General features: G+C 44.6%; 1 protein-coding gene across 1 annotated transcript in view; it reads left to right on the plus strand.

Annotated features, from left to right (window-relative positions):
* Positions 1–3,393: 3,393 nt before the first annotated feature.
* Positions 3,394–27,477, plus strand: part of gfra4a (GDNF family receptor alpha 4a) — a gene marked incomplete at its 5' end in the record, with an annotated part of 117,919 nt that continues 93,835 nt past the window's right edge. Inside the window, 2 exons of the mRNA XM_078230560.1 lie at positions 3,394–3,424; positions 3,990–4,268. Coding sequence (XP_078086686.1) covers positions 3,394–3,424; positions 3,990–4,268 — 310 coding nt within the window. The remainder of the gene's footprint in view (positions 3,425–3,989; positions 4,269–27,477) is intronic.

The raw sequence follows: 27,477 nt of genomic DNA on the forward strand, positions 1-27,477 counted from the left end.
GATTCAATGAACTCCCCACCTCTCTATTTTTAGGAATTATTTCATGAAATGTTATCTTTCTATCTCTTGCTTTGACCATTTACCCAATCCCTGCTTGGCACGCTCCATTCTAATTCCTTATACATTTGTTATTCTTCATCCTCCTCTCCCCACTTCCCCCTACTTTTTGATCCTTAACTCCTGAGGGGCGCACTGGCTAGCTAACATGCCACCGATTTTCATGTAAGTCAGCAGAGAATCTCAGAAACATCCCACTCTTGTCCAGATAAGCCGTGTTTCTAACTAATGACGTAACAGGCATGAAGGACCAAATGACCTACTCCTGTTCCTCTGTTCATAACCTATTAAATAATTATGTTCGGGGTCAGGTTGGAAATGCCAAAATGTATTATGAAGTTAGCCTAGACCCCAACTATTGTTTTGATTTTGGCATTAATGCGCGCATAAGATGTTTCACTCCTGGTATGATTCTGTGGGCGGCACGGTAGTACAGTGGTTAGCACTGCTGATTCATAGCGCCAGGGACCTGGGCTCGATTCCTGGCTTGAGTCACTGTCTGTGTGGAGTTTGCACGTTCTCCCCGTGTCTGCATGGGTTTCCTCCGGGTGCTCCGGTTTCCTCCCACATTCTGAAAGACATGCTGGTTAGGTGCATTGACCCGAACAGGCGCCGGAGTGTGGCGACTAGGGGAATTTCACAGTAACTTCATTGCAGTGTTAATGTAAGCCTTACTTGCGACTAATAAATAAATAATAAATATTGACCCACTAGGAAGCTTTTATTAAAATAAACATTATTTAACAACACAGTTTAACTATAACAAAAATGAATCAGCATAACTTTTACCAATTGAAATACTTAAACATGACAAGTTACTAAGAAAAAGCAGAATACTGCAGATGCTGGAATCTGAAACAAATACAGAAAATGCTGGAAAATCCTAGCAGGTCTGACAGCATCTGTGGAGAAAAAATAGATCTCTGATGAAGGGTCATCCAGATTCGAAACGTTGGCTCGATTCTCTCTCCACAGATGCTGTCAGACCGGCTGAGACTTTCCAGCATTTTCTGTTAAGGTATAATTCTTCACTGCCAGCTATGTCTATTCGTTCCGATTTAAGTAATATTCCCCATAGATGTAAACTCCTCCTCAGAATCAGGGAACAAAAAACACACAGGTTTACGTGAGTTGCTAGTCCTTCAGCATTTAACAACCCTGGACACAGATACAGAGAGATATCTGTCTTCTGACTCTCAGACAACAGCCTCCAGAGAAAGACCTGTCTTCACACAGCAGAACTGCTGAGAGGGAGAAAACACCTCTTGCCTTTTGCAGACTCAGCAGACAACTGCCTGCTTGTCTCTCTATAAGCCGAGGGCCACCCATTCACATGACATTCTCCTGCCATTCAGCCTAATTAAACCCTGCTCTGAAACCCCAGGAGACAACACTGAAAATAACAAAACTGCATTAACTCAGATTAAAACAAACACCCCAATAATTATGCGCAATTATTTTTCTGCATGCTCAGCATGTGGGCTGCCTGTTGTAGTCAATTGGCACCATAATCAGAGCTGGAGTATAAAACAGACCTCTCACAAGAAACATGACACAAAATCCATTTCTTAAAGGCACAGTATCCTCACAACTAGTAGTCAGTTTCTGTCAGGGCAGTGAGAAGGACAGTATCCCAGAGTCAGGAGGCAAAAAAATAATGGCCTGTCAGCATTCTCACATCTGATTGCCATCGTGGCTATTAAAAAATCTATGTATGCATAAGAGATTATCATGCAAGATTAAAGCGCATGGGATTGGGGGAAGTGTATTGAGATGGACAGAAAACTGGTTGGAAGGGAGGAAACAAAGAATAGGAATTAATGGGTCCTTTTCAAATTGCCAGGCAGTAACTAGTGGGGTGCCACAGGGATCGGTGCTGGGACCCCAGCTATTCACAATATATATTAATGAGTTGGATGAGGGAACAAAATGTAACATCTCAAAGTTTGCAGATGATACCAAGTTGGGTGGGAGGGTGAACTGTGACGAGGATGCAGAGATCCTTCAGAATGATCTGGGAAGGGTTGGGTGAGTGGGCTAATCAATGGCAGATGCAGTATAATTTGGATAAATGCGAGGTTATTCACTTTGGATTTTGGCATTAGTGTGGAAGCATAAGCAAGAAGGCAGATTACTACCTGAATGGCAGTAAATTGGGAGAGGGGAGTGTGCAGCGGGACCTGGGTGTCCATGTGCACCAGTCACTGAAGGTGTAGTAGATGGTAAAGAAGGCAAATGGCATGTTGGTCTTCATTGCGAGAGGTTTCGGGTACAGGAGCAGGGATGTGTTGTTGCGATTATACAGGGCCTTGGTGAGGCCACACCTAGAATATTGTGTGCAGGTTTGGTCTCCTTTTCTGAGGAAGGATGTTCTCGCTCTCGAGGGAGTGCAGCGAAGGTTTACCAGGCTGATTCCGGGGATGGCGGGACTGATGTTTGAGGAGACATTGACTAGGTTGGGATTGTTTTCGCTGGAGTTCAGACGAATGAGGGGGGATCTCATAGAAACTTTAAAAATTCTAACAGGATTAAACAGGGTCGGCCTTTTGGCTAAGATCACGTGTAGTTATGCGGATGCTGCACTTGGTTGAGGTCATTGGGTTGCATTTAAGCTTCATTTTCATATGAAGCAATTTTTAAAAGCGGCATCTCGGCCTTTTGGCTAAGATGCAAATGAGATCAAGCCTTGAAGGAGGAAACCTCCGCCTACTCCAATCAGCTTGGCTCATGCAGATCAGGCCCAAGACAGGGTAAAGGGTTGCATGCCCTGTCTTGTCAGCTTGGATCGGAAATGTCTCAACTTGTTGAGACTCTGAATTGGACTTGATTTGATTGAATTGGAAAAGTATTTTTAAAAAATGCAGGGAGGATGTTCCTGATGGTGGGGGAGTCCAGAACCAGGTGTCACAGTCTGAGGATTCGGGGTAGACCATTTAAGACGGAGATGAGGAGACATTTCTTCACCCAATGAGTGGTGAGCCTGTGGAATTCATTACCACAGGAAGAAGTTGATGAAAAAACATTGAATGTATTCAAGAGGTGGCTGGATATAGAATTTGGGGTGAACGGGATCAAAGGTTATGGGGAGGAAGCAGGATTAGACAGCCATGATCGTAATGAATGTGGAGCAGGCTCGAAGGGCCAAATGGCCTCCTCCTGCTCCTATGTTCTATGTCTATGTAGATGCCAGGTGAAAGATGTACAGCTTCAGTTGCATTTACTCCTTACTGTTATCTAGTTCCATTTTGAAAGATAACATTGAATATGTTTTCACCACTCATTTCAGACAGATTCCACATCACAACATGCCTTATAAAATAATGCTCTCCTCTACTTCTTAAAGTTTATTTATTAGTGTCACAAGTAGGCTTACATTAACACTGCAATGATGTTACTGTGAAAATCCCCTAGTCGCCACACTCCAGCGCCTGTTCGGGTACACTGAGGGAGAATTTAGCATGGCCAATGCACCTAACCAGCACCTCTTTTGGACTGTGGCAGGAAACCGGAGCACCCGGAGGAAACCCATGCAGACATGGGGAGAACACAGACAGTGGCCCAAGTGGCTCACACAGACAGTGGCCCAAGTCGGAAATTGAACCTGGATCCCTGGTGCTGTGAGGCAGCAGTGCTAACCACTGTGCCAACGTGCTGCCCTCTTTGAGACATTGTTCTCATGCTCAGAGTAATATCGGAATGCTAATTGGTCAATGGAGGCTGGATATAAAATTGCTATATAGAATCACAAAATCTGACAGGGCAAAAGGAAATCATTCAGCCCATCAAACTTATTCTAACCCTTTGAAATAGATCCATTCAGCATTTTAATGTTGGAATATATTCTTTCATGCCAGATTCTTTGAAAGTCGTTCTAAGGTTTCTTGTCAGTTAACTAAACATGGATGTTTTTTGTCCCTTTCCTCCCTTGGTAGATGGACTGTCGAATGTGGAAGGGGCCCACAACGACTGTTTGCAAGCCAGCGAGATCTGCATCAATGACCCCAAATGTAGCCCCAAGTACAGGACGTTCCGTCAATGCATGGCGGGCAGCAGTGCCGCTCCCCTCGGGCCTGGGGCCAAGAACCAGTGCATGAGTGCGGTCATGTCACTTCTGTCTAGCCCGTTGCACAACTGCAAGTGCAAGCGAGGCATGAAGAAAGAGAAAAACTGCCTCGGGATCTACTGGAGCCTGCATGAGAGCATGACGCAAGGTTAGTTTTTTTTTAAATTCGTGGGACATGGGTGTCGCTGGCTGGCCAGCATTTATTGCCCATCCCTAGTTGCCCTCGAGAAGGTGGTGGGAGCTGCTTTCTTGAATCGCTGCAGTCCATGTTCTGTGGGTTGACCCACAATGCCATTAGGGAGGGAATTCCAGGATTTTGACCCAGTGACTGCGAAGGAGCGGCGATATATTTCCAAGTCAGGATGGTGAGTGGCTTGGAGGGGAACTTGCAGGTGGTGGTGTTCCCATTTATCTGCTGCCCTTGTCCTTCTAGATGGAAGTGGTTGTGGGTTTGGAAATTGCTGTCTAAGGATCTTTGGCGAATCGCTGCAGAGCATCTTGTAGATAGTACACACTGCTGCTACTGAGTGTCGGTGGCGGAGGGATTGAATATTTGTAGATGTGATGCCAATCAAGCGGACTGCTTTGTCCTGGATGGTGTCAAGCTTCTTGGGTGTTGTTGGAGCTGCAGCCATCCAGGGAAGTGGGAAGTATTCCATCACACTTCGGATTTGTGCCTTGTAGATCGTGGATAGGCTCTTGGGAGTCAGGAGGTGAGTTACTCACCGCAATATTCCTAGCCTCTGACCTGCTCTTGTAGCCACTGTGTTTATGTGGTGAGTACAGTTGAGTTTCTGGTCAATGGTAACCCCAAGGATGTTGACAGTGGGGGTTTCAGTGATGGTAACACCATTGAATGTCAAGTGGTGGTTGTTAGAGTGTCTCTTATTGGTGATGGTCATTTCCTGGCATTTGTGTGGCGCGAATGTTATTTGCCACTTGTCAGCTCAAGCTGACCACCCTTTCTTTCCTGGCTGTGTCCTGGCCAGAACAGAAATGGACAGGCCATTCCTCCCATCAGTCAGGAGACCCCGCATTGCTTTAAGTGACTGGGATTGACCTTACACACAAAATTTATACAGTGTCGCTGGACTCGATTCACTGCATCTTGCTTTTGTCTCGGGCCACTGCAGTTTCAGTCATTTTGCTGTAGTCCATGGAGATTCATCTTAAATATTATTAACTGAGCACTAGACTGTGCCCTGAGGGAGGAAGCACGTTGTAGGAATCACTTGCAATCATACATTTCTATTGCTTCATTATCATTGTGATCAGGCAGGTGGCAAGTACCATGTGAGCCAAATCCCAACAAGGGAAACTTGAAAGTTTCTTTAAATATGAGTACTGAAATCAGGAGCCACAAATTACACTAACACTTTTAGAGATTTTAAATATCAAAATTGAAACATTAATAAAAGAAAACTTAAACACACAAAATTACATTTACACAGTTAAAAATCATCTTACAGAACATTTCCCCATAAGATTTTATAAGTATATCACTGGGAAGAGGATAACAAGGGAAAGATTCGGGATGAAGGGGGGATTCTGTGGGTGGAACAAGAGGACATTGGTACAGTGTTGAATGATAACTTCACATCCATCTTCGCCCAAGAGAATGAGGATGATGGTTTGGAATTCAGAGAGAGTGACTATGAGGTTCTTGAGCAAATTGATATAGGGAAGGATAAGGTATTGAAGGTGCTGGCAGTCTTAAAAGTGGATAAATCTCCAGGTCTGGATGAATTGTGTCCTAGGCTGTTGTGGGAGGCAAAGGAGGAGATTGCAGGGGCTCTGACTCAAATTTTCAATCCCTCTCTGGCCACAGGGGAGGTGCCAGATGACTGGAGAACAGCTAATGTGGTTCCGCTATTTAAGAAGGGTTGTAGAGCTAAACCGGGAACTGCAGACCAGTGAGTCTCAAGTCAGTGTTAGGGAAACTATTCGCATCTATTTCCACTTGGAGAGGCAAAGCTTGATCAGGGATAGTCAGCATGGCTTCGTCAGAGGGAGGTTGACCCTGTCTACACTTCCCGTTGCCTCAGCAAAGCAGCCAGCATAACTAAGGACCCCACGCACCCCGGACATTCTCTTTTCCACCATCTTCCGTTGGGAAAAAGATATAAAAGTCAGAGGTCACATACCAACTGACTGAAAAACAGCTTCTTTCCTGCTCCATCAGACTTTTGACTGGACCTATCTTGCATTAAGTTGATCTTTCTCTACACCTAAGTTGATCTTTCTCTACACCCTAGCTATGACTGTAACGCTACATTCTGCACTCTCTCGTTTCCTTCTCTATGAACGGTATGTTTTGTCTGTATAGCGTGCAAGAAACAATACTTTTCACTGTATGTTAATACATGTGACATTAATAAATCAAATCAAATTCCTAACAAATTTGATTGAATTTTTTGAGGAGGTGACCGGGTGTGTAGATGAGGGTAGTGCAGTCGATGTAGTTTATATAGATTTCAGCAAAGCCTTTGACAAGGTTCCACATGAAAGACTTGTAAAAAAGTAAATTCATATGAGATACAGGGTAATTTGATAAAGTGGATTCAAAATTGGCTCAGTTGTAAGAGACAGAGGGTGAAGGCAGAAGGCTGCTTTAGTGACTAGAAGCCAGTATTCAGTGGCGTCTCTGTTGGGCCCCCTATTATTTGTCATTTATATAATGACATTCGTGGGGAGTGGGATTAGTAAAATTGCGGATGACACAAAGATTGGACTGATGGCTAACATTGAGGTGGAGTGTCTTGGACTACAAGAAGATATAGACGGAATAGTCAAATGGGCAGATAAGGTATTGTTTTTGACAATATACATATATTATTGTATATTATAGTTATTACAAGGTCTTTGACAAGTTACCACATGATAGATTCTTGCATAAGGTTAAATCTCAGAGGATCCAGGGTGAGGTAGCCAATTGGATACCAATTCTTGCATCTCTTCTCTCAATTTTCTGGGGAGAGAATACAGCCAATGTTTCGAGTCTAGATTACCCTTTCTCAAAGCTCTGACAATGGACCAGCACCGATCCCTGAGGCACACCGCTAATCACAGGCCTCCAGTTTGAAAAACAACCCTCTACTACCACCCTGTGTCTTCTGTTATCAAATAGTAAGACCAATTCTTGCTTCTATTCAGCTCTATTCTATCCCCACAGATGCTGTCAGACCTGCTGAGACTTTCCAGCATTTTCTATTTTTGTTGTTAATGTTCTCGAACAATGGGTTTAAATCCCATGGTGGCAGCTAAATTCAATTAATTAATAAATTTCAGAGAAGAGACGTGTTACCAAAGTTTCCTGTCTTGCACTCATCAGGACAAATGCAAAAATACCAAATTTCAAATGATCAAAGCCATTATATTACAAGAGAAAAGAAGTGCTAATTGGTTGGCAAGTTGGCACTGATTAACCAAGGAAAAAGCAATAGGCTCCTCGAGCCTCTGGGTAATTCAAAAGAGGCACAAAGCTTCAACATATTGAGGATGTGATGGCTAGTGGTATTATCGCTAGACTATTAATCCAGAAACTCAGCTAATGCTCCAGGGACCCGGGTTCAAATCCCGCCATGGCAGGTGGTGGAATTTGAATTCAATAAAAAATATCTGGAATTAAGAATCTACTGATGACCATGAAATCATTGTCGATTGTCGGAAAAACCCATCTGGTTTGCTAATGTCCTTTAGGGAAGGAAATCTGCTGTCCTTACCTGGTCTAGCCTACATGTGACTCCAGAGCCACAGCAAAGTGGTTGACTCTCAACTGTCCTCTGAAATAGCCTAGCGAGCCATTCAGTTTCAAGAGTAACTAGGGATAGGCAATAGACGCAGGCCAGCCAGTGACGCCCATGTCCCATGAATGAATTTTAAAAATTCCTTCTGTTTGCAGATATCGGGTCCCTGCACATGAATGTCTGTCGCTTCCATCAAGCGAAAATGAGCAACCTTACAAGCTCAACTGATTATGTTAAATTGGCTGTTTAGTGTAGCGATTGCGCGTTCAGGATTGTTCAACAAGTGTTGCCAATTGCGGAACCACATCCAACAGCTGACATTTTATCTTGGGTTTTGCTAGCATTTGCTAGCTAGTTCAGTAAAGTCTGTATTCTGCCTATCACAAACAGCCAAAGAAACATCTGGCTAAATTAGGTCAACACAGCAAGAAGTTTAACAACACCAGGTTAAAGTCCAACAGGTTTATTTGGTAGCAAAGCCACACAAGCTTTCAAGCTTGTGTGGCTTTTGTTACCAAATAAACCTGTTGGACTTTAACCTGGTGTTGTTAAACTTCTTGCTGTGCTTACCCCAGTCCAACGCCAGCATCTCCACATCATAAATTAGGTCAGCCAATCGTTGGGACATACAACCACTGCAATTCTGTTTGATATGATTCTGCGATTGGGCAACACTTGCTGAACAATCCTGAGCGTGCTAATAGGTATGCCAGCACGTGGATGGTTGCTAGGAGCGACATACGTTCATATGCAGGGATTCGTTCATTGCAGACAAAAGATGTTCAATATAGTAGTATTTTGCTTTTATTTTAGGAATATGTTACAGCCTTGCAGCTTTTTTAAATTACCAAGAGGCTCACCCCTTTGCTTTCCCCATGCCAATGTCTCAGCCAATCGAGTTGGTTGCCACCCAACCAGTATCTCATTTCACCTGTATTATGATTTGTTGTGATTATTTGAAATTTGGCATTCTTGTGCTTGTCCTGTTGAGTGCGAGAGGAAAAACATTCAGCAACATATCTCATTTTTTCCAGCAGTATTCAAGTTCTGCACTACCAAACAACTGTTAATCAATAAATATAGAATATCAACCTCAGTCTGATGGTAACCATAAAACTACTAGATTTTCAGAAAACTCTCTCTGGTTCACAAGTGCCTTTTAGGGAAGGCAACCTTTTGTCCTTAATTGGTCTGGCCAATATGTGACTTCAAACCCACAGCAATATCTCTCCGAAATTGCCCAGCAAGATGCTCAGTTGTATCAAATTGATTTGATTTATTATTGTCACATGTATTAGCATACAATGAAAAGTATTGTTTCTTGTGCGCTATATAGACAAAGCATACCGTTCATAGAAAAGGAAAGAAGAGGGTGCAGAATGTAGTGTTACAGTCATAGTTCGGGTATAGAGAAAGATCAACTGAATGCAAGGTGGGTCCATTCAAACGTCTGATGGCTTCAGGGAAGAAGCTGTTCTGTTGGTACATGACCTCAGACTTTTATATCTTTTTCCCGACTGAAGAAGGTGAAAGAGAATGTCCGGGGTGCGTGGAGTCCTTAATTATAAAAATTGTGTCAACAGAGACCTGACACAAATTCTGGCATTGGAATTGACATCGGAAATAACAATGGCACACCCAGCCCTTGTTTATTTTTCATTCATTTATGGGACATGGGCGTCACTGGCTGGCCAACATTTATTGCCCATCCCTAGTTGGCTGAGGGCAGTTGAGAGCAACCACATTGCTGTGGCTCTGGAGTCACATGTAGGCCAGACCAGGTAAAGACAGCAGATTTTCTTCCCTAAAGGACATTAGTGAACCAGATGGGTTTTTCCAACAATCGACATGATCATCAGTAGGTTCTTAATTCCAGATATCTTTTTTATTGAATTCAAATTCCACCATCTGCTGTGGCAGGATTTGAATCCGGGTCCCCAGAACATTAGCTGAGTTTCTGGATTAATAGTCTAGCGATAATATCACTAGGCCATCGCCTCCCCTGTAAAGTCTTGATCCTGCAAAGTCTTCCTCATTAACATTTGAGGGTTTGTGCCAAAATTGGGAGAGCTGTCTCACAGAATAGACATACTCATGGAATCATACCTTACAGACAATGTACCAAAAACCACCATTACCATCCCGGAGCATGTCCAGTCCCACCGTCAGGACAGACCTACCAGTGGTGACAGCACGGTGGTATATCCGGGCTTGGAGGCATATATAGGCCAGACCAGTTTAGGAACCCACAAAGTTGACTTCCCTAAAGGGCAGCCCTGGGAGTCCTCAACATTGACTCCCGACCTCATGAAGCCTCGTCACATCAGGTTAAACGTGGGGAAGAAAACCTCCTGCCTGATCAGCACCCAAGCACCGCACCCCCTCCCTTGCCCAACCCCCACCCCCCCACTCAGCTGATGAATCAGTGCTCCCCCACTGAACACGAGTTGAAAGAAGCACTGGGGATAGCAAGGTACTCTGGGTGAGGGACTTCAATAGTGGGAGCGTTTCTATTGACCAAGCTGGCTGAGTCCTGAAGGACGTTTCTGCTGGATTGGCTCCGTGGCAGGGGGGTGAGAGAGCCAACAAGAGAGAAAAGCCTACTTGATCTTACCCTCATAATCTATCTGCGGAAGACTGTTTTTCTTTGAAACATGACCAGTATTTCTAAATCCATGAAAGCACATTACTTAACAGTTCGAATTTGACATTACATAAATACCATGCAGTTCACTTTTTTTCAATACGGTACATATTACTCACTACCCTTTAAATTGTAACAAGTAGTTTTACGTCAAACATTCTCTGATGTATGCAGACTGCAGGGTTTTACAAGGTTTCCAGCCCGTGGGGACTGGAGTGAGGGGCTTAGACTGTGACCTTTTCCCATTGAGTCTCTGCAGCAGTTGCCCTGAGCTTTAATGTATGCCTCAGTAGGTAGTCCTGGACCTTGGAGCGCACCAGTTTGCAACACTCAGTTGCGGACAGCTCCTTGTTCTGGGAGACCAACAATATTCCGACAGAATTGATGGCCCTAGTCGTTGATGTTTGTCTCCGTGCGTGTCCCTGGGATTTGATTCAATTTAATTTGCTTTATTATTGTCACATGTGTCAGTATACAGTGAAAAGTATTGTTTCTTGCATGCTATACTGACAAAACATACTATTCATAGAGTACAGTAAGTAGTCTCACAACACCAGGTTAAAGTCCAACAGGTTTATTTGGTAGCATAAGCTTTCAAAGTGCTGCTCCTTCATCAGGTGGATTCATAGAGTACATAGAGGAGAAGGAAAGGAAAGGCTGTAGAATGTAGTGTTACAGTCATAGCTAGGGTGTAAAGAAAGGTCAACTTAACATAAGGTAGGCCCATTCAAAAGTCCGACAGCAGCAGGGAAGACCCTGTTCTTGAGTCAGTTGGTAACCTCAGACTTTTGTATCTTTTTCACCCAATGGAAGAAGGTGGAAGAGAGAATATCCGGGGTGCGTGGGGGTCCTTGATTATGCTGGCTGCTTTGCCGAGGCAGCAGGAAGTGTAGACATAGTTAATGGATGGGAGGCTGGTTTGCATGATGGACTGGGCTTCGTTCACGACCGTTTGTAGTTTCTTGCAGTCTTGGGCAGAGCAGGAGCCACACCAAGTTGTGATACAACCAGAAAGAATGCTTTCTATGATGCATCTGTAAAAATTGGGGAGGGTCGTAGCGGACATGCTGAATTTCCTTAGCCTCCTGAGAAAGTTGAGGCGTTGGTGGGAATAGCGTTGGAGAGGAGTCCTGCATTATGGAGGTCACTCAGGATGAACTTTGACAAAAACCACTGCATCTCTTCCCAAACCTGTTTTGCAAAGCACACTCCACAAGGAGGTGGGCAACAGTCTGTTCCCAGCCACATCCTCCTGGGAGCTGGTATATGGTGGTAGTGAGACTCAGGGTGTGCTTGACGGATCTGACGGGAAAAGACCTTCTCATCACCAGCTATGTTAAGTACAGGTGCGTGTTTGAAAGTTCTCTGAATGAAACTTTCTGCCAAATGACAGTCTGCTTGAGGAACCTTCCAACACCATCCACCATCTTCTTTTCCCAAAGGTGCTTGAGGACATTACACGTACCCAAGATGGACTTGTGGTCAAGGTATTTTTCTACAGAAAATTCTCCACAAGGGACAGGTGGTGTGGCATATTCCAATTGAAGGTGGCATATTCCAATTGGAACCTCAACACCCAGTAAAAACTGGTGTTGCGTACCAAGGATCTACGCACAGCTTGATGCTGCCACACATAAAGGTGGCCCACAGGATGAGGGTGACATTGGATATATTCCTTTTACAGATGCATCATAGAAAGCATCCTTTCTGGTTGTAGCACAGCTTGGTATGGCTCCTACTCTGTCCAAGACCAGAAGAAACTACAAAGGGTTGTGAACGAAGCCCAGTCCATCACGCAAATCAGCCTCCCATCCATTGACACTGGCTACAATTCCCATTGCCTCAGAAAAGCAGCCAGCATAATTAAGGACCCCACGTACCCCAGACATTCTCTCTTTTACCTTCTTCCGTCGGGAAAAGGATACAAAAGTCTGAGGACATGTACCAACCAACTCAAGAACAGCTTCTTCCCTGCTGCTGTCAGACTTCTGAATGGTCCTACCTCGCATTATATTGAATGTATTCGAGAAGCGGCTAGATATAGCACGTAGGGCGAATGGGATCAAAGGTTATGGGGAGAAAATAGGATTAGGCTATTGAGTTGGACGATCAGCCATGAATGGCAGAACAGGCTCGAAGGGCCAAATGGCTTCCTCTTGCTCCAATCTTCTATGTTTCTATTAAGTTGGTCTTTCTCTACACCCTAGCTATAACTGTAACACTACATTCTGAACCCTCTCCTTTCCTTCTCTATGAACGGTATGTTTTATCTGTATAGCGCACAAGAAACAATACTTTTCTTTGTATATTAATACGTGACAATAATAAATCAAATCAAAAAAGTCAAATCCTCCACCCCATCCCTCACTTTATCCAGAGGATTATATGTGGTGTCCTTGTGAATATGGTACGTTTAATTTCCAGGTAAAGTAGGAGATGGTTTGGATGACCACTGCAGCGCAGGATTGGCGTATAGGCCAGACCAGCGCCAAATCCAGTAACACCAAAAGCACCTTGAACCTGATGCCCAAGTTATGTTTGGCACACAAGTAGTTCTGTGTTATCGCTTCACCAGCTTGACACCTCATTTTTAGGTATGCCTGATGTCGATCCTGGCATGCCCTGATTGAACCAGGGTTGATCCCCTGGCTTGATGTTAATGGTAGGGTAAGGGTCTATGCTAAGCTGTGAGGTTACGGACTGTGCTGGAGTACAATTCTGCTGCTGATAGCCCACGGCACCTCATGGATTCCCAGCTTTGAGCTGCTCGATCTGTTTGAAATCTATCCCCTTTAGCACAGTGGTAGTGCCACACAACATAATAGACAGTATCGTCAATGTGAAGACAGGACTTCATTTCCACAAGAGCTGTGCAGTGGTCACTCCTACCGATACTGTCGGGATCAGGTGAATCTGGGCAGGAAGATTGGTGAGGACACCATTTTTCCCTCTTGTTGATTCCCTCACTACCTACTATACACCAAGTCTGGCAGCTATATCCCTTAGGGCTCAGCCAGATCGGTCAGTAGTGGTGTTATCAAGATACTGTTGGTGCAAGACATTGAAGTCCCCCACCCAGAGAGCTTTCTGTGCCCTTGCCACCCTCAGTGCTTCCCCCAAGTGCTGGTCAACATGGAGCAGTACTGATTCATCAGCTAGGGGTGGAGGAGTGAGGTTTGGTGATAATTAGCAGAGGTTTCCTTGCCCATGTTTGACCTGCAGATATGAGACTTCATCAGGTCTGGAGTTGAGGGCTCCCAGGGTAACTCCCTCCCAGCTGTATACCACTGCTGCTTCACCTCGGGTGAGTCTGGACATACGCAGGAATAGGACCTTGTTTGTGAAAGATGATTTCGTGACTATGACAATGTCAGGCTGTTGCTTGACCATAGAATCATAGAATCCCTATAGTACAGAACGAGGCCATTTGACCCATCGAGTCTGCACCGACCACAATCCCACCCAAGCCCTAATCCCCATAACCCCATGCATTTACCCTAGCTAGTCCCCCTGACACTGAGGGGCAATTTATCATTGCCAATCCACCTAACCCACACATCTTTGGACTGTGGAATGAAACCGGAGCACCCGGAGGAAACCCACGCAGGCACAGGGGGATCGTGCAAACTCCACACAGACAGTGACCCAAGCCGGGAATTGAACCCGGGTCCCTGGCGCTGTGAGGCAGCAGTGCTAACCACTGTGCCACCACGCCGCCCACCAGACTGTGGGCCAACTCTCCCAGTTTTGGAAGAAGCCCCCCAAAATTATAAAGTAGCATTTTGCAGGATTGACAGGGCTGGATTTGCTGTTTCCAGTGCCCAGGCCAATACCAGATTGTGTGTCCAGTTACATTCCTTTTACGCTTAGTAGTAATTTGAAACAACTAAGTGGCTTGCTTGGCAATTTCTGAGGGCAATTATAAGTGAACCACATTTCTGGCGGGGCCTGGAATCAGTGGGCCTGACCGGGTAAGGACAATAGATTTCCTTCCCTAAAGGACATTCGTCAAACAGTTGGGTTTTTACACAAACAGTTGCCATTGTCAATGCCATGTCTCCTGGCCTTGACCTCATTAATTATGCACACAGGGATTTTGCAGTGTATTCCGTGGTGGGGCAGGTATCACATCGAGGTGCTATTTTGAAAAGCTGCCCAACATCACTGACCTAGTGTTGTAGAAAGAGGATGGACCCTCTGAAAAACAAGATGGATCTCCAGGAACAATCTGAGGCTGGAAGATGGACCTCTTTGACGACACTGAGGGAGCGATATACCAAAAAAATGCCAAACAAGTGTGAAAACGGGAGAGTCACACCCATTTTTTGGGCAAGCTCCAAGATGCAATCGTATAGCACTTAGAAAATAAAGAAGCAAAGTGTGATTCTCACCAGTAGGGGAAGCTGGCGGAGCCTTTTCATTCTGAGAAGCCAGCTGCCGAGCTGTAGGGGTGCTATGGTGCATGCATCCGGATCTCCCAGTGCACGGTGTGCAAGTCACGCCTGTCCCCTTCCTGGTCTGCCTCATAGTGATCCTGACCTGCTGCACTCTCCTCCCGGTCTGCTTCACTGTGATCCTGACCTGCTGCACACTCCTCCCGGTCTGCTTCACAGTGATCCTGACCTGCTGCACACTCCTCCCGGTCTGCTTCACAGTGATCCTGACCTGCTGCACTCTCCTCCCGGTCTGCTTCACAGTGATCCTGACCTGCTGCACACTCCTCCCGGTCTGCTTCACAGTGATCCTGACCTGCTGCACTCTCCTCCCGGTCTGCTTCACAGTGATCCTGAGCTGCTGCACACTCCTCCCGGTCTGCTTCACAGTGATCATGATTTGATTCACATTCCACTTGTGCCTTTTTTTGTGTGTGTGTAGTATTTTAATGGATCTTAATTCTTGATTAAGCAATTACCTGATTTCAAATGAACCCAATAAAATCCAATCAATGCTTTGGTTTGAACATGACATCACCAGTAAGTTGTCTCTCAAATAGTAAATTAAAAGAGAAAAGTTATTTTAAAAAAAGAAAAGGTATATTTAAGAACACAAAATAGAGTTCACAGCTACAAACAAGTATGCACGTTGCTGAAGAGTAAGCTTGTTCTCCAGTTCCTTCATTGACAGCAATTCTTTCCAATTCTGCCCAGGGAGCATCTTGTACGTGACAAGATAGCAAAGATTTATTTCCCAAGTTTTCACTATCTCATTCCAACTATGGCTGTGTAATTTCAAAATTGGTTACTTATTGGTTAAAATGATTAATTACTGGTTAAAATTGGTTAATTATTGGATAAATATTTGCTGATTTCCATTGGAGTTAGACCACCTACGTACAATGTCCCTTGAAAGAACCACGGGCGAGATTCTCCGGCCTCCTAGCTGCGTGTTTCCCGCCAGCGGGAGGCGGGCGCGTTGTTTGCCAGTGGCGGGATTCTCTGGTCCCGCCGCTGTCAATGGGAATTCCCATTGACATCACCCCAAGCCGGCGGGGAAACCTGCAAGTGGGAGTGCGCTGCCGGCAGGTCCATAGAATCCTGCCGGCGTGAATGGCCGGAGAATTCCAGTCAGCATCTTTTATGTTACTTTGCACAATTTTCTGTGGTCCATTTGGTATGCATTATGCCGAGCTTAGCACAAAATATCTGATTTGATTTTCATCCAAAGCAGAAACTTTAAACTTATAAGTTTTTAAATCCAGCCCTAACAGAATCACTTGATTAATTACTCTTGCTTCAATTACAACTTCCTTAGTTACAACTTAATTGAGTTACACTATTCGGTCATCTATTTCTAGCTGGTTCCTAATTATGTAATAACCCTGAATTAATATATGTGAGTGACTGTAAAGTACAGAACACACAATGGCTTCTTATGTGTGTCAGTATAAAAATGGTGTTTTGACCTTGTTAGCTTATTACAGTGAGTATAACATGAAATTAATTTATGAAGAGCATATAGGTTTTTAAGAAACTATTCTATCTTGAGTGCAGAATTTTTAAAAGGTAAAATAATGGTTGTAAACTTAGAAGTGTGAATATTCAGTGTCAGCTCTGCTGAGTATGGTTAATATTTTGGCTTGCCGCCAAGGTACATTGCTTTCAATTATTCTGTTTCTTCTGGCACATGTTTAAATATGTTATCACAGTTCTAGGATTGCATACATCTACACTTTTTAAATACATTAAATAAGAAGAGTACATATTGTTTTGCTGACCCACAGAAATACAAAAACCCATACTGAAATGCTCTCTAGGTCATGTGCTAAATTTAAAATGTACCTTTCTAGCTGTGTTGACAACATTTACTGAGTTAGGTAAATTAGCTTGAAACTGACCTCAATATGACTTACACCAGTCTATTTCAAAGTGATCCTGACCTGTCGCATACTGCTCCCGGTCTGCATTCACACTGATACTGACCTGCTGCACACTTCTCCCAGTCTGCTTCACTGTGATCCTGACCTGCTGCACACTCCTCCCAGTCTGCTTCACTGTGATCCTGACCTGCTGCACACTCCTCCCGGTCTGCTTCACTGTGATCCTGACCTGCTGCACACTCCTCCCGGTCTGCTTCACAGTGACCCTGACCTGCTGCACACTCCTCCCGGTCTGCTTCACTGTGATCCTGACCTGCTGCACACTCCTCCCGGTCTGCTTCACACTGACCCTGACCTGCTGCACACTCCTCCCGGTCTGCTTCACTGTGATCCTGACCTGCTGCACACTCCTCCCGGTCTGCTTCACAGTGATCCTGACCTGCTGCACACTCCTCCCGGTCTGCTTCACACTGAACCTGACCTGCTGCACACTCCTCCTGGTCTGCTTCACCATGATCCTGACCTGCTGCACACTCCTCCCGGTCTGCTTCACTGTGATCCTGACCTGCTGCACTCTCCTCCCCGTCTGCTTCACTGTGATCCTGACCTGCTGCACACTCCTCCCGGTCTGCTTCACTGTGATCCTGACCTGCTGCACACTCCTCCCTTTCAACACCATGACTGCTGGCATTTTAATCCTCAAATTTGAATTAATTGATCCCTTTGCCACGTATAACCCCAACCATTCTCTGGTGTTCCCAGTTCAATTCATCTTGGGTGCATAGGGTAGAATTTGTCTGGGCCGGTTCAGGTGCGTTTGGGAGTGGCAGAGGTGGGTAATTCATAGAAAATATTCGCACCCCCTTCCAGCTGTCCAAGGGAGGCGCAGCAGAGAATCGCCATGATTGAGGAGGAAGCCAACTAAAGTTCTCCAAAAGGCAATTAGGAGCAATTTTGCTTATTGAGTTTCCTCTATTCTGGTACAGCAATAAAATCGGGAAGCTAATGGTACGTTAGCCTTTATTACAAAGATATTGGACTATAAGATTTAAAATAGTTATTTGGTAGTACAGAATGTGAATATTGCTTAAAAAGAACATGTTGTTGAACCTTTCTGTTTTGCACTCATCAGGACAGTTGACAAGAATACCAATAGCAAAAAAACAAACAATTTATACTGCATGAGAAGAGAGTGCTGATTGGTTAGCAAGTGGTCTCTGATCTGTAGAGACATTGCCATGAAGAATGCACCAGGAACAGTTAACTGCCAAGCTTTTGTACAAATTCAAATCAGGCATGTTGACTCTGATTATTCAAGGCATTGCCATGGGGAATGAACCAGGGACAACATTCGCTGGGCCATTCCACATTGTCATTCTCTATTGAGGGGCTGAATGGCCTAGACCTGCCCCGATTTCTTATGTTTTAACATTTTACTCCCAACCGCTGCCTCAGACTTAGCGCAGAGGCAAGGATTTAATTAGACCATGAGAAATAGTAACAGGAGTAGGTCTTTTGGCCCCTCAAGCCTGCTCCGCCATTCAATAGGGTTTTAGCTAATCCAACATTCCTCATGTCCTCTTTCCTGTCCTTTCGTCTTCACCCTTTATTCCCTTACTGATCAAAACTCTATCTATCTCAGCCTTAAGTATACACAATGACTCTGCCCCCCCCACAGCTCTCTGTGCCAAGGAGTTCCAAAGATTCACAACCCTCTGAGAGATGAAATTCCTCTTAATCTCAGCTTTAAATTGGCGCCCCTTTATTCTGAGATTGTGCCCTCTGGTCCTACACTCTCCCATGAGGGGAAACATCCTCTCAGCATTTAACCTGTCAAGACCCTTAAGAATCCTTTATGTTTCAATGACATCACCTCTCATTCTTCTAAATTCCAATGAGTTGTTACAACTCGGAGGTGATTTTTCCCTCTGGGCGATTTTGGAACCACCCAAAGGCATATATCTCGCCTTGTAATCTTTTACGAATGTATGTGAGGGAGTCGGAAGTTATTGGTTTTGGTAAATTAAAGCAGGATCTGACACTCTATCATGAACAATTAACAGGTCTTTATTTTAAAACTGGTGACAACCTTATTAAAACAATTAACAAACTGAATAAAATCCCAATAGAATGCTGCTCGAATATTACAAGACTCATTCAGGAATAGTGAAATAAATTATTTCAGAATTTAGTCACTCTTGAGTAAAATACAAACAGGCGTCTTTGGAAATATGACCTTCCTTCAATGATGCTCACGTCTGGAACACTTTCTGGGTTGGCATCTCTCTCTATTCTAATGGTGGTTCTATGAAGACATACAGGCAACTGCAGGATTTAGTTGAGAGCCTCGCCTTTCCCTCCTTCTGACTTAAGAGGTGGCAAGCATACTCTGCCAGTTATTCCCCCTTGTCCGGGTTCATATACCTGGAATTACCTTACAGTATTCCTGCAATTTGAGTGGCTTGAAGCTGTCAACAGCCTTCACATTTGAATTCCATTGGTTCTGTGTCTCTGTGTGCACTGGTCCAATTCAAAAGCCTGTTTTGGTTAGGTTGGAACACTGACTTCTAGGTTTTGATGCAATGTTGCAAAGAGCTGCTTCTGCAGCCTGCTCTCTGCAATTTAAACATTTCAGCATTGAACCCAAAGCAGCTTTATCGGGCACTGACACAATCAGCTTTTAAAGAGACAATGCTACATGATTTCTTTTGTTTTTTCTTAGCGTTTCTTTTCAGCTTTTACACTTTCAAAACACCACAGTTTTAACATTACATATGCAACTTCAGAACAGAGTGGAGTCCCAACTATTTAACCTTTCCTCATAAGACAATTTAACCCTATATTACAGCATAGAAGAAGGCCATTCAGCCCATCAAGCCAGTGTCAATTCTGTGCAACAGCAGCTTGCCCACTCTGACTCCTCTGCCCTTTCCCCTACAACCCTACAAAGATTTTTTCTTCAGCTTCCCAATCAACTGCTTCTTGAAAGGCATGATTATAACTGCTTCCGCCACTCTGACAGGCAGTGCATTCCAGACTCTAACCACTTCACAGAGTCTTTACAGTGCAGAAGGAAGCCATTCGGTCCATCAAGTCTGCACTGGTCTCTGAAAGAGCATTCTACCTAATCCCACTCCCCTGCCTTACCCCCATAACTTGTACATTTGTTCTTTTCAGATAATCTTTTGAGCACCTCAATGGAACCTGCCTCCACCATCCTCTCAGGAAATTTGTTCCAGACTCCAACTACCCTCTGGGTGAAATGTTTTCCTCGCATCACTTTTACTCCTTTTGCCTATTATTTTGAATCTTTTCCCTCTAGTTCTTGATGATCTCTTGAGAAGGAAAGGTTTCTCATTATTTACCCTGTTCATAGCCCTCAGGATCTTAAATACCACTATCAAGTCTCCTCTCAGCCTTCTTTTCTCCAGGGAAAACTGTCCCAATCTCTCCAATCTATCCTGAAAGCTACAGTTCATTATCCCTGGAATTATGCTGGTGAATCTCCTCTACTCTCTCCAATGCCTTCACATCCTTCCTCATCCTGACTGCCTAGAACTGGGCCCAGTATCCCAGATGAGGCCTAACTCGTGCCTTATACAGGCTCAACATGGCCTCCTTACTTTTATACTCAATACCCCTATTAATAAAGCCTCAGATACTTTATGCTTTATTAATTCCCTACCATCATCAATGACATATACACTGAGGTCCTTCTGTTCCTGCACCTCCTTTAGAGTTTCTCCTTTTATTTTATACTATATCTCCATATTCTTCCTGCCAAAGTGAATCACCTCACACTTCTCTGCATTGAACTTCATCTACCCCAATCCACCAACACATCTATGTCCTTTTGAAGTTTAAGGGCGTGATCTCACCTGTTCATACCACACTCCTGCTGCAGGGTGGTCGGAGAATTTAGCGCCCATTCACTGCAGCGGGATGGGAAAATCCCGCCGGCGTGAATGGCCATAACATGCCAGCCTAGGGTTATCCTCCTCACAGCTGACAACGTTCCCTATCTTCGTATCATCTGCAAACTTTGAAATCATACCCTGAACACCCAGTCTAGGTCACTGATATATCAGGAAGAGTAAGGGTCCCTACACTGACCCCTGGGGAACTCCACTACAAACCTTCCTCCAATTAAATAAAAACATCCATTAATCATTACTCTTTGTTTCCTGTCACTCAGACAGTTTCTTATTGAAGTGGCTTCTTTTCCTTTTATTCCTTGAGCTAAAATTTTGCTCACAAGTCTGTTGTGCGGTTCTGTACGAAATGTCTTTTGAAAATCTATATATACCACATCAACAGTGTTGCCCTTATCAACCTTCTCTGTTACCTCCTCAAAAACCTTCAGCAAGTTAGTTAAACGTGGTTTTCTTTTATTGAGTCCATTCTGGCTTTCCTTAATTATCCTACACTTGTTGAAATGACTATTGATTTTGTCCTACATTGAAACTAGAAGCAGGAGGAGGCCATTCGGCCCTTCGAGCCTGCTCCGCCATTCATTTTGATCAGGGCTCATCATCAAATTCAATATCCTGATCCCCCCTTCCTCCCATTTCCCTTTAACCCTTTAGCCCCAAGAGCTATATCTAATTTCTTCTTGAAATCAGACAATGTTTTGGCCTCAACTACGTCCTGTGGTAGTGAATTCCACACATTCACCACCCTCTGGGTGAAGAAATTTCTCCTCAACTATAGGCCTGAATTTTCAGGCCTATAATTTTCATGGCACCCAACATCCTGAGAGTAGGCGAGGAACACATCCCCGCTGAATTTGAGTGGCCCGCTGCCATTTCACACTCAACTGAGCATTGATTGGCAGCAGGCAGGACTTCCGTCTTCCCTTGGACAGAAGTCCCACCTTGTACCAATCAAATCAGCAGACACCTCTTCAGTCCCTCCAGTGACAGCACTACAGTGGCCAAAAGAGGTACTGCAGTGACGTGCCTGAGCCTGAGGCCCAGGACCACACCTCAGGCAAGTCCCAGGGGTCCAAGGGACAGGAGGGTAGGCGATGCTCTGGGGAGGTCAAGAGGGGGGACGATTTCAGTGTCAGCTAGGAGGGAGGGGTCAGGGAATGAGTGCCTGAGCACCCATGTACCTGAGGGGAGGGCATCCCAAATCTGGAGAGACCTTGGGATTGAGGTCTCCTCCCCAACTTCCCACCCAAGATCGCAATTATTATCTTTTTCCATCCGGCACCCTGACCCCACCAACACTAGCCAGCCTATAAATTGAGGCTATGTGAAAAAGATGGCCATTAAATCATCACTTAAGGGCCTTAATAGGGGCATGGGCAGGCTTGTGGTCTGAGGCCCTGACAGCCCTACTGTAAAAATGTGTTTGGCGAGAGCGGGCATGATCCCAGAGGGAATCACGTCCATGTAATTTTTACAAGTTAGAATCTGCCAAGGGAGTGCATAAAATTCTGGCCATAGTTTCCAGAAGTTTCCCACCACTGAAGTGAAACTGACTAGCTTGTATTTTTTAAACAAGGGTGCAACATTCACAGCTCTCCAGCCCTCTGGCCTCACCCCTGTGTCTAAGGAAGACTGGAAGATTATCACTCGTCCCTCTGCAATTTCCACTCTCAGTTCCCTCAGTACCATTGGGTGCATCTCATCCAGTCCCAGTACAAAGAAAATTACAACACAGGAACAGGCCTTTTGGCCCTCCAAGCCTGCACCGACCACGCTGCCCAACTGAACTAAAACCCCTTACGCTTCCGGGAACAGTATCCCTCTATTCCCATCCTATTCATGTATTTGTCAAGACGCCCCTTAAAAGTCACCATGGTATCTGCTTCCATTACCCCCCCCCCCCCCCCCCCCCCCCCGGCAGCGAGTTCCAGGCACCCACCACCCTCTGTGTAAAAAAACTTGCCTCGTACATCTTCTTTAAACTTTGCCCCTTGCTTAAGCCTATGCTCCCCAGTAATTGACTCTTCCACCCTGGGAAAAAGCTTCTGACTATCCACTCTGTCCATGCCCCTCATAATCTTGTAGACTTCTATCAGGTCACCCCTCAGTCTCCATCGTTCCAGTGAGGACAAGCCAAATTTCATAAGAACATAAGAACTAGGAGCAGGAGTAGGCCATCTGGCCCCTCGAGCCTGCTCCGCCTTTCAGTAATATCATGGCTGATCTTTTCTCCAACCAACCCTCATAGCTAATGCCCTCCATACCAGGCAACATCCTGGTAAATCTTTTCTGTACCATCTCCAAAGCCTCTACATAGAATCATAGAATCCTGCAGTGCAGAAGGAGACCATTCGTCCCATCGAGTCTGCACCGACCACAATCCCACCCAGTCCCTATCCCCATAACTCCATGCATTTACCCTAGCTAGTCCCCCTGACACCAAGGGGCAATTTAGCATGGCCAATCCACCTAATCACATCCTTCTGGTAGTGTGACGACCAGAACTGAACATTATATTCCAAGTGTGACCGAACTAAGGTTCTATAAAGCTGCATCATGGCTTGCCAATTTATAAACTCAATGCCCCAACCGATGAAGGCAAGCGTGCTGTATGCCTTCTTGACTACCTTCTCCAACTGCATTGTCACTTTCAGTGACCTGTGTACCTGTACACCCAGATCCCTCTGCCAATCAATGCTCTTAAGGGTTCTGCCATTTACTGTATATTTCTTATCTGTATTAGACCTTCCAAAATGCATTACCTCACATTTGTCCGGAATAAACTCCATCTGCTATCTCTCTGCCCAAGTCTCCAACCAATCTATATCCTGCTGTATCCTCTGATGGTCCTCATCGCTATCTGCAATTCCACCAACCTTTGTAAGTTTCCACAAACTTACTAATCAAACCAGTTACATTTTTCTCCAAATCATTTATATATATTACAAACAGCAAAGGTCCCATCACTGATCCCTGAGGAACACCACTTGTCACAGCCCTCCATTCAGAAACACACCCTTCCACTGCAACCCTCGGTCTTCTATAAATTTTATGAATTTTAGTAAAGAAAGCCGTTCGAACATTTCCTCCCTCGCAATTGTAAATTCCTCAAGTGGTACAGTTACCTTCTCAACCTTGCCCCTGACCTGAGGCGTGGTGATCCTCAGGTAAAATCACTGTCAAAAGGGAGAGCAGTCTATGGTCATCTGGGACTAACATCGAAACAGAAACATAGAAACTAGGAGCAGGAGTAGGCCATTCGGCCCTTCGAGCCTGCGCTGCCATTCATTTTGATCATAGCTGATCATCGAATTCAATACCCTGATCCCCCTTCCCCCCCCCCATTTCCCTTGATCCCTTTAGCCCCAAGAGCTATATCTAATTTCTTTTTGAAATCAGACGATTGGCCTCAACTACATTCTGTGGTAGTGAATTCCACACATTCACCACCCTCTGGGTGAAGAAATTTCTCCTCACCTCAGTCCTAAAAGGTTTACCTGTTATCCTCAAACTATGATCCCTAGTTCTGAACTCCCCCCACCATTGGCAACATTCTGAATCTACCTGTCTAACCCTGTTAAAATTTTATAAGTTTCTATGAGATTCCCTCTCACTCTTCTAAACTTCAGCTAATATAACCCTAATCGACTAACCGTCTCTCCCCACGTGACAGACCGGCCATCCGAGGAATCAGCCTGGTAAACTTTTGCTGTCCTCCCTCTATACCAAGGACATCCTTCCTCAGATAAGGACACCAAAACTGCACACAATACTCCAGATGTGGCCTCACCAACACCCTGTACAATTGCAGCAAAACATCCCTATTCCTATATTCAAATCCTCTCACTATGAAGACCAACATACCGTTTGCCTGTTTACTGCCTGGTGTACCTGCGCACTTATTTTTCAGCGACTGATGCACAAGGACACTAAGGTCTCGCTGAGTATCCATCTCTCTCAATTTACACCTAATAATCTGTCTTCCTTGTTATTGCTACCTGAGTGGATAACCTCACATTTATCCACATTATACTGCATCTGCCATGCAGATGCCCACACACTCAGCCTGTATAAATCAAGCTGAAGCACCTCTGCATCCTCCTCACAGCTCACCCTCCCAACCAATGTTGTATCGTTTGCAAATTTGGAGATAATACACGCAATTCCCTATGGCGACTTTACCTATTATTAATATGCTTATAGAAGACCGTGAGATTGGCTTTTTATTTAATTTGATTTATTATTGTCAGATGTATAGTATAAGGTGAAAAATATTGTTTCTTGCGCGCTATACAGACAAAGCATAGCGTTCATAGAGAAGAAAGGAGAGAGTGCCGAATGTAGTGTCACAGTCATAGCTAGGGTGTAGAGAAAGATCAACTTAATGCAAGGTAGGTCCATTTAAAAGTCTGATGGCAGCAGGGAATAAGCTGTTTTCGAGTCAGTAGGTACATGTCCTCAGATTTTGTATCTTTTCTCCAATGGAAGAAGGTAGAAGAGAGTATGTCCGGAATGCATGGGGTCCTTAATTATGCTGGTTGCTTTTCCAAGGCAGCAAGAAGTGTGGACAGAGTCAATGGATGGGAGACTGTTTTGCGTGATGGACTGGGCTTCGTTCACGATCCTTTGTATGTTAGCTGTCAGTCTCTTTTCATGCTCTCTCCTTGCTTTTCTTCACTTCCCCTCTCGTTCTTCCATATTCAGCCTGATTGTCCATTATATTTTCTACCTGACATCTGTCATACATGTACTTTTTTCTTTTCACCTTCTCTTCTGTCTCTCTCATCATCCAGGGTGCTCTGTATTTATTTGTCCTACCTTCCCTTGCCCTTGAAGGGAATATATCTTGACATTGTCTGCAATACTTGTTCTTTGAAGTTGACCTTATTGTTCAGCCATCATTTTCTGCCAACATTTGATTTGAACTCACTTGACTCAGATGTGTTCCCATCCCATTGAATTTGTTTTTTCCCCAATTAATTATTCCGGCTCTGGATTATTCCTTGTCCTTATGGGTGGCACGGTGGTTAGCACTGCTGCCTCACAGCACCAGGGACCTGGGTTCAGTTTCAGATTTGAATCATTGTTTGTGTGGCGTTTGCATGTTCTCCCCATGTCAACGTGGGTTTCCTCTGGGTGCTTCGGTTCCTCCCACAGTCCAAAGATGTGCATGTTCGGTGGATTGGCCATGCTAAATTGTCCCTGAGTGTCCCAAGATGTGAAGATTAGAAGAGTAAAGGGATGGAACCTGGTTTACGATAAAAAGGTGGGTCAGTGCAGATCCGATAGGCCAAATGGCCACCTTCTGCACTGTAAGAGTTCTATTCTTTTCCATGACCAGCCTAAACCTTATATACAAGCTCACTGTCCCTTAAATGCTCTCCCACTGATGTTTGATTCACTTGGGCCATCTCATTCCCCAGAACCAGGTCCAACAGTGTCTGTCCTCTCATTAGGCCAGAAACATACGGTTACAGAAAATTATCCTGAATATTTTCCGGGAACTTTCACCCACCTTGTCCCTTTGCACTATTCCTAAAGTTGGATAATTGAGGTCCTTCATTATAATTACTCTATAATTCTTGCAGCTCTCTGAAATTTCTTTGCAAATTTGTTTCTGTACATCCCACTAGGTGGTGGTCTATATACGACACCGATCAATGCGTTATGGAAGGACCAGAGGGGAAGTGAAGAAACTAATAAGAAAAGTAAGGAGAAAGCATGAAAAGATACTGGCAGCTAACGTCAAAGAGAATCTCACAGTCTTCTATAAGCATATAAATAATAGATAAAGTTGCCATAGTCCTAGATGACCATAGGCTGTTCTCCCCTTTGAGGGGGAGAACTGACTGATGGTGATTTAACCTAAGGATCACCACACCTCAGACCAGGCCTTTATGAATAACCTCGGTTAATCAATCTATTGCACCTTTTTCATTCCGTACCTCTAGCCAGAGAGATTCCATCCTTGACCCCTCTGGAACATCCCTTCTCCCTACTCATGTCATTGGTCCCAATGTGGATCATGATCTCTGGCTGTTCGCCCTCCCTCAATTACTGCATAAAAAAGCCTTCTCTCATGACACTTTAGCTCCTTTTGCAAATCACCTTTGACCAGTGTCCTCTGGTTCAAGTGGTGGGAATGTGCTCTCTAAACCTCTCATAATTTTTAACACCTCTGTCAAATCTCCTCTCAACCTTCTCTTCTCAAAAGAAAATCACAGCTTTTCCAATTTATCCATGCAACTGAAGTCTCTTATCTCGGGATCTATTCTCATAAATCTTTTCTGCGCCTTCTTTCATGCCTTCACATGAGTCCTAAAGGGAATTATGTACTCCTGTCTGCCTCAATGTCTCCACATCTGTGCCACTGTTCAACAAATACATTGTTGTGCATTCTTCGGAACTGCATTATGGGCGGCACGGTAGCACAGTGTAGCACTGCTGCTTCACGTGTCACTCGTGGGTCCAAAGATGTGCGGGTTAGGTTGATTGGCCATGTTAAAATTGCCCTTAGTATGCGTAGGTGTAAGGGATATGGGAGTAGGGTCTGGGTGGGATTGGTGGGCCGAATGGCCTCTTTCTGTACTGTAGGGTATCTATGATTAATTGTATCACTCACAACAATCACGGTTATCTGCAATTTATGAAATCAAATACAACAGCCGAGATTCTCCCAAAAATATTCTAAGTTCCGAATTTGTGTGAAAACTGAAGTA

This window comes from Mustelus asterias, chromosome 1 (genome assembly GCF_964213995.1).
Source record: "Mustelus asterias chromosome 1, sMusAst1.hap1.1, whole genome shotgun sequence".
NCBI lineage: Eukaryota > Metazoa > Chordata > Chondrichthyes > Carcharhiniformes > Triakidae > Mustelus > Mustelus asterias.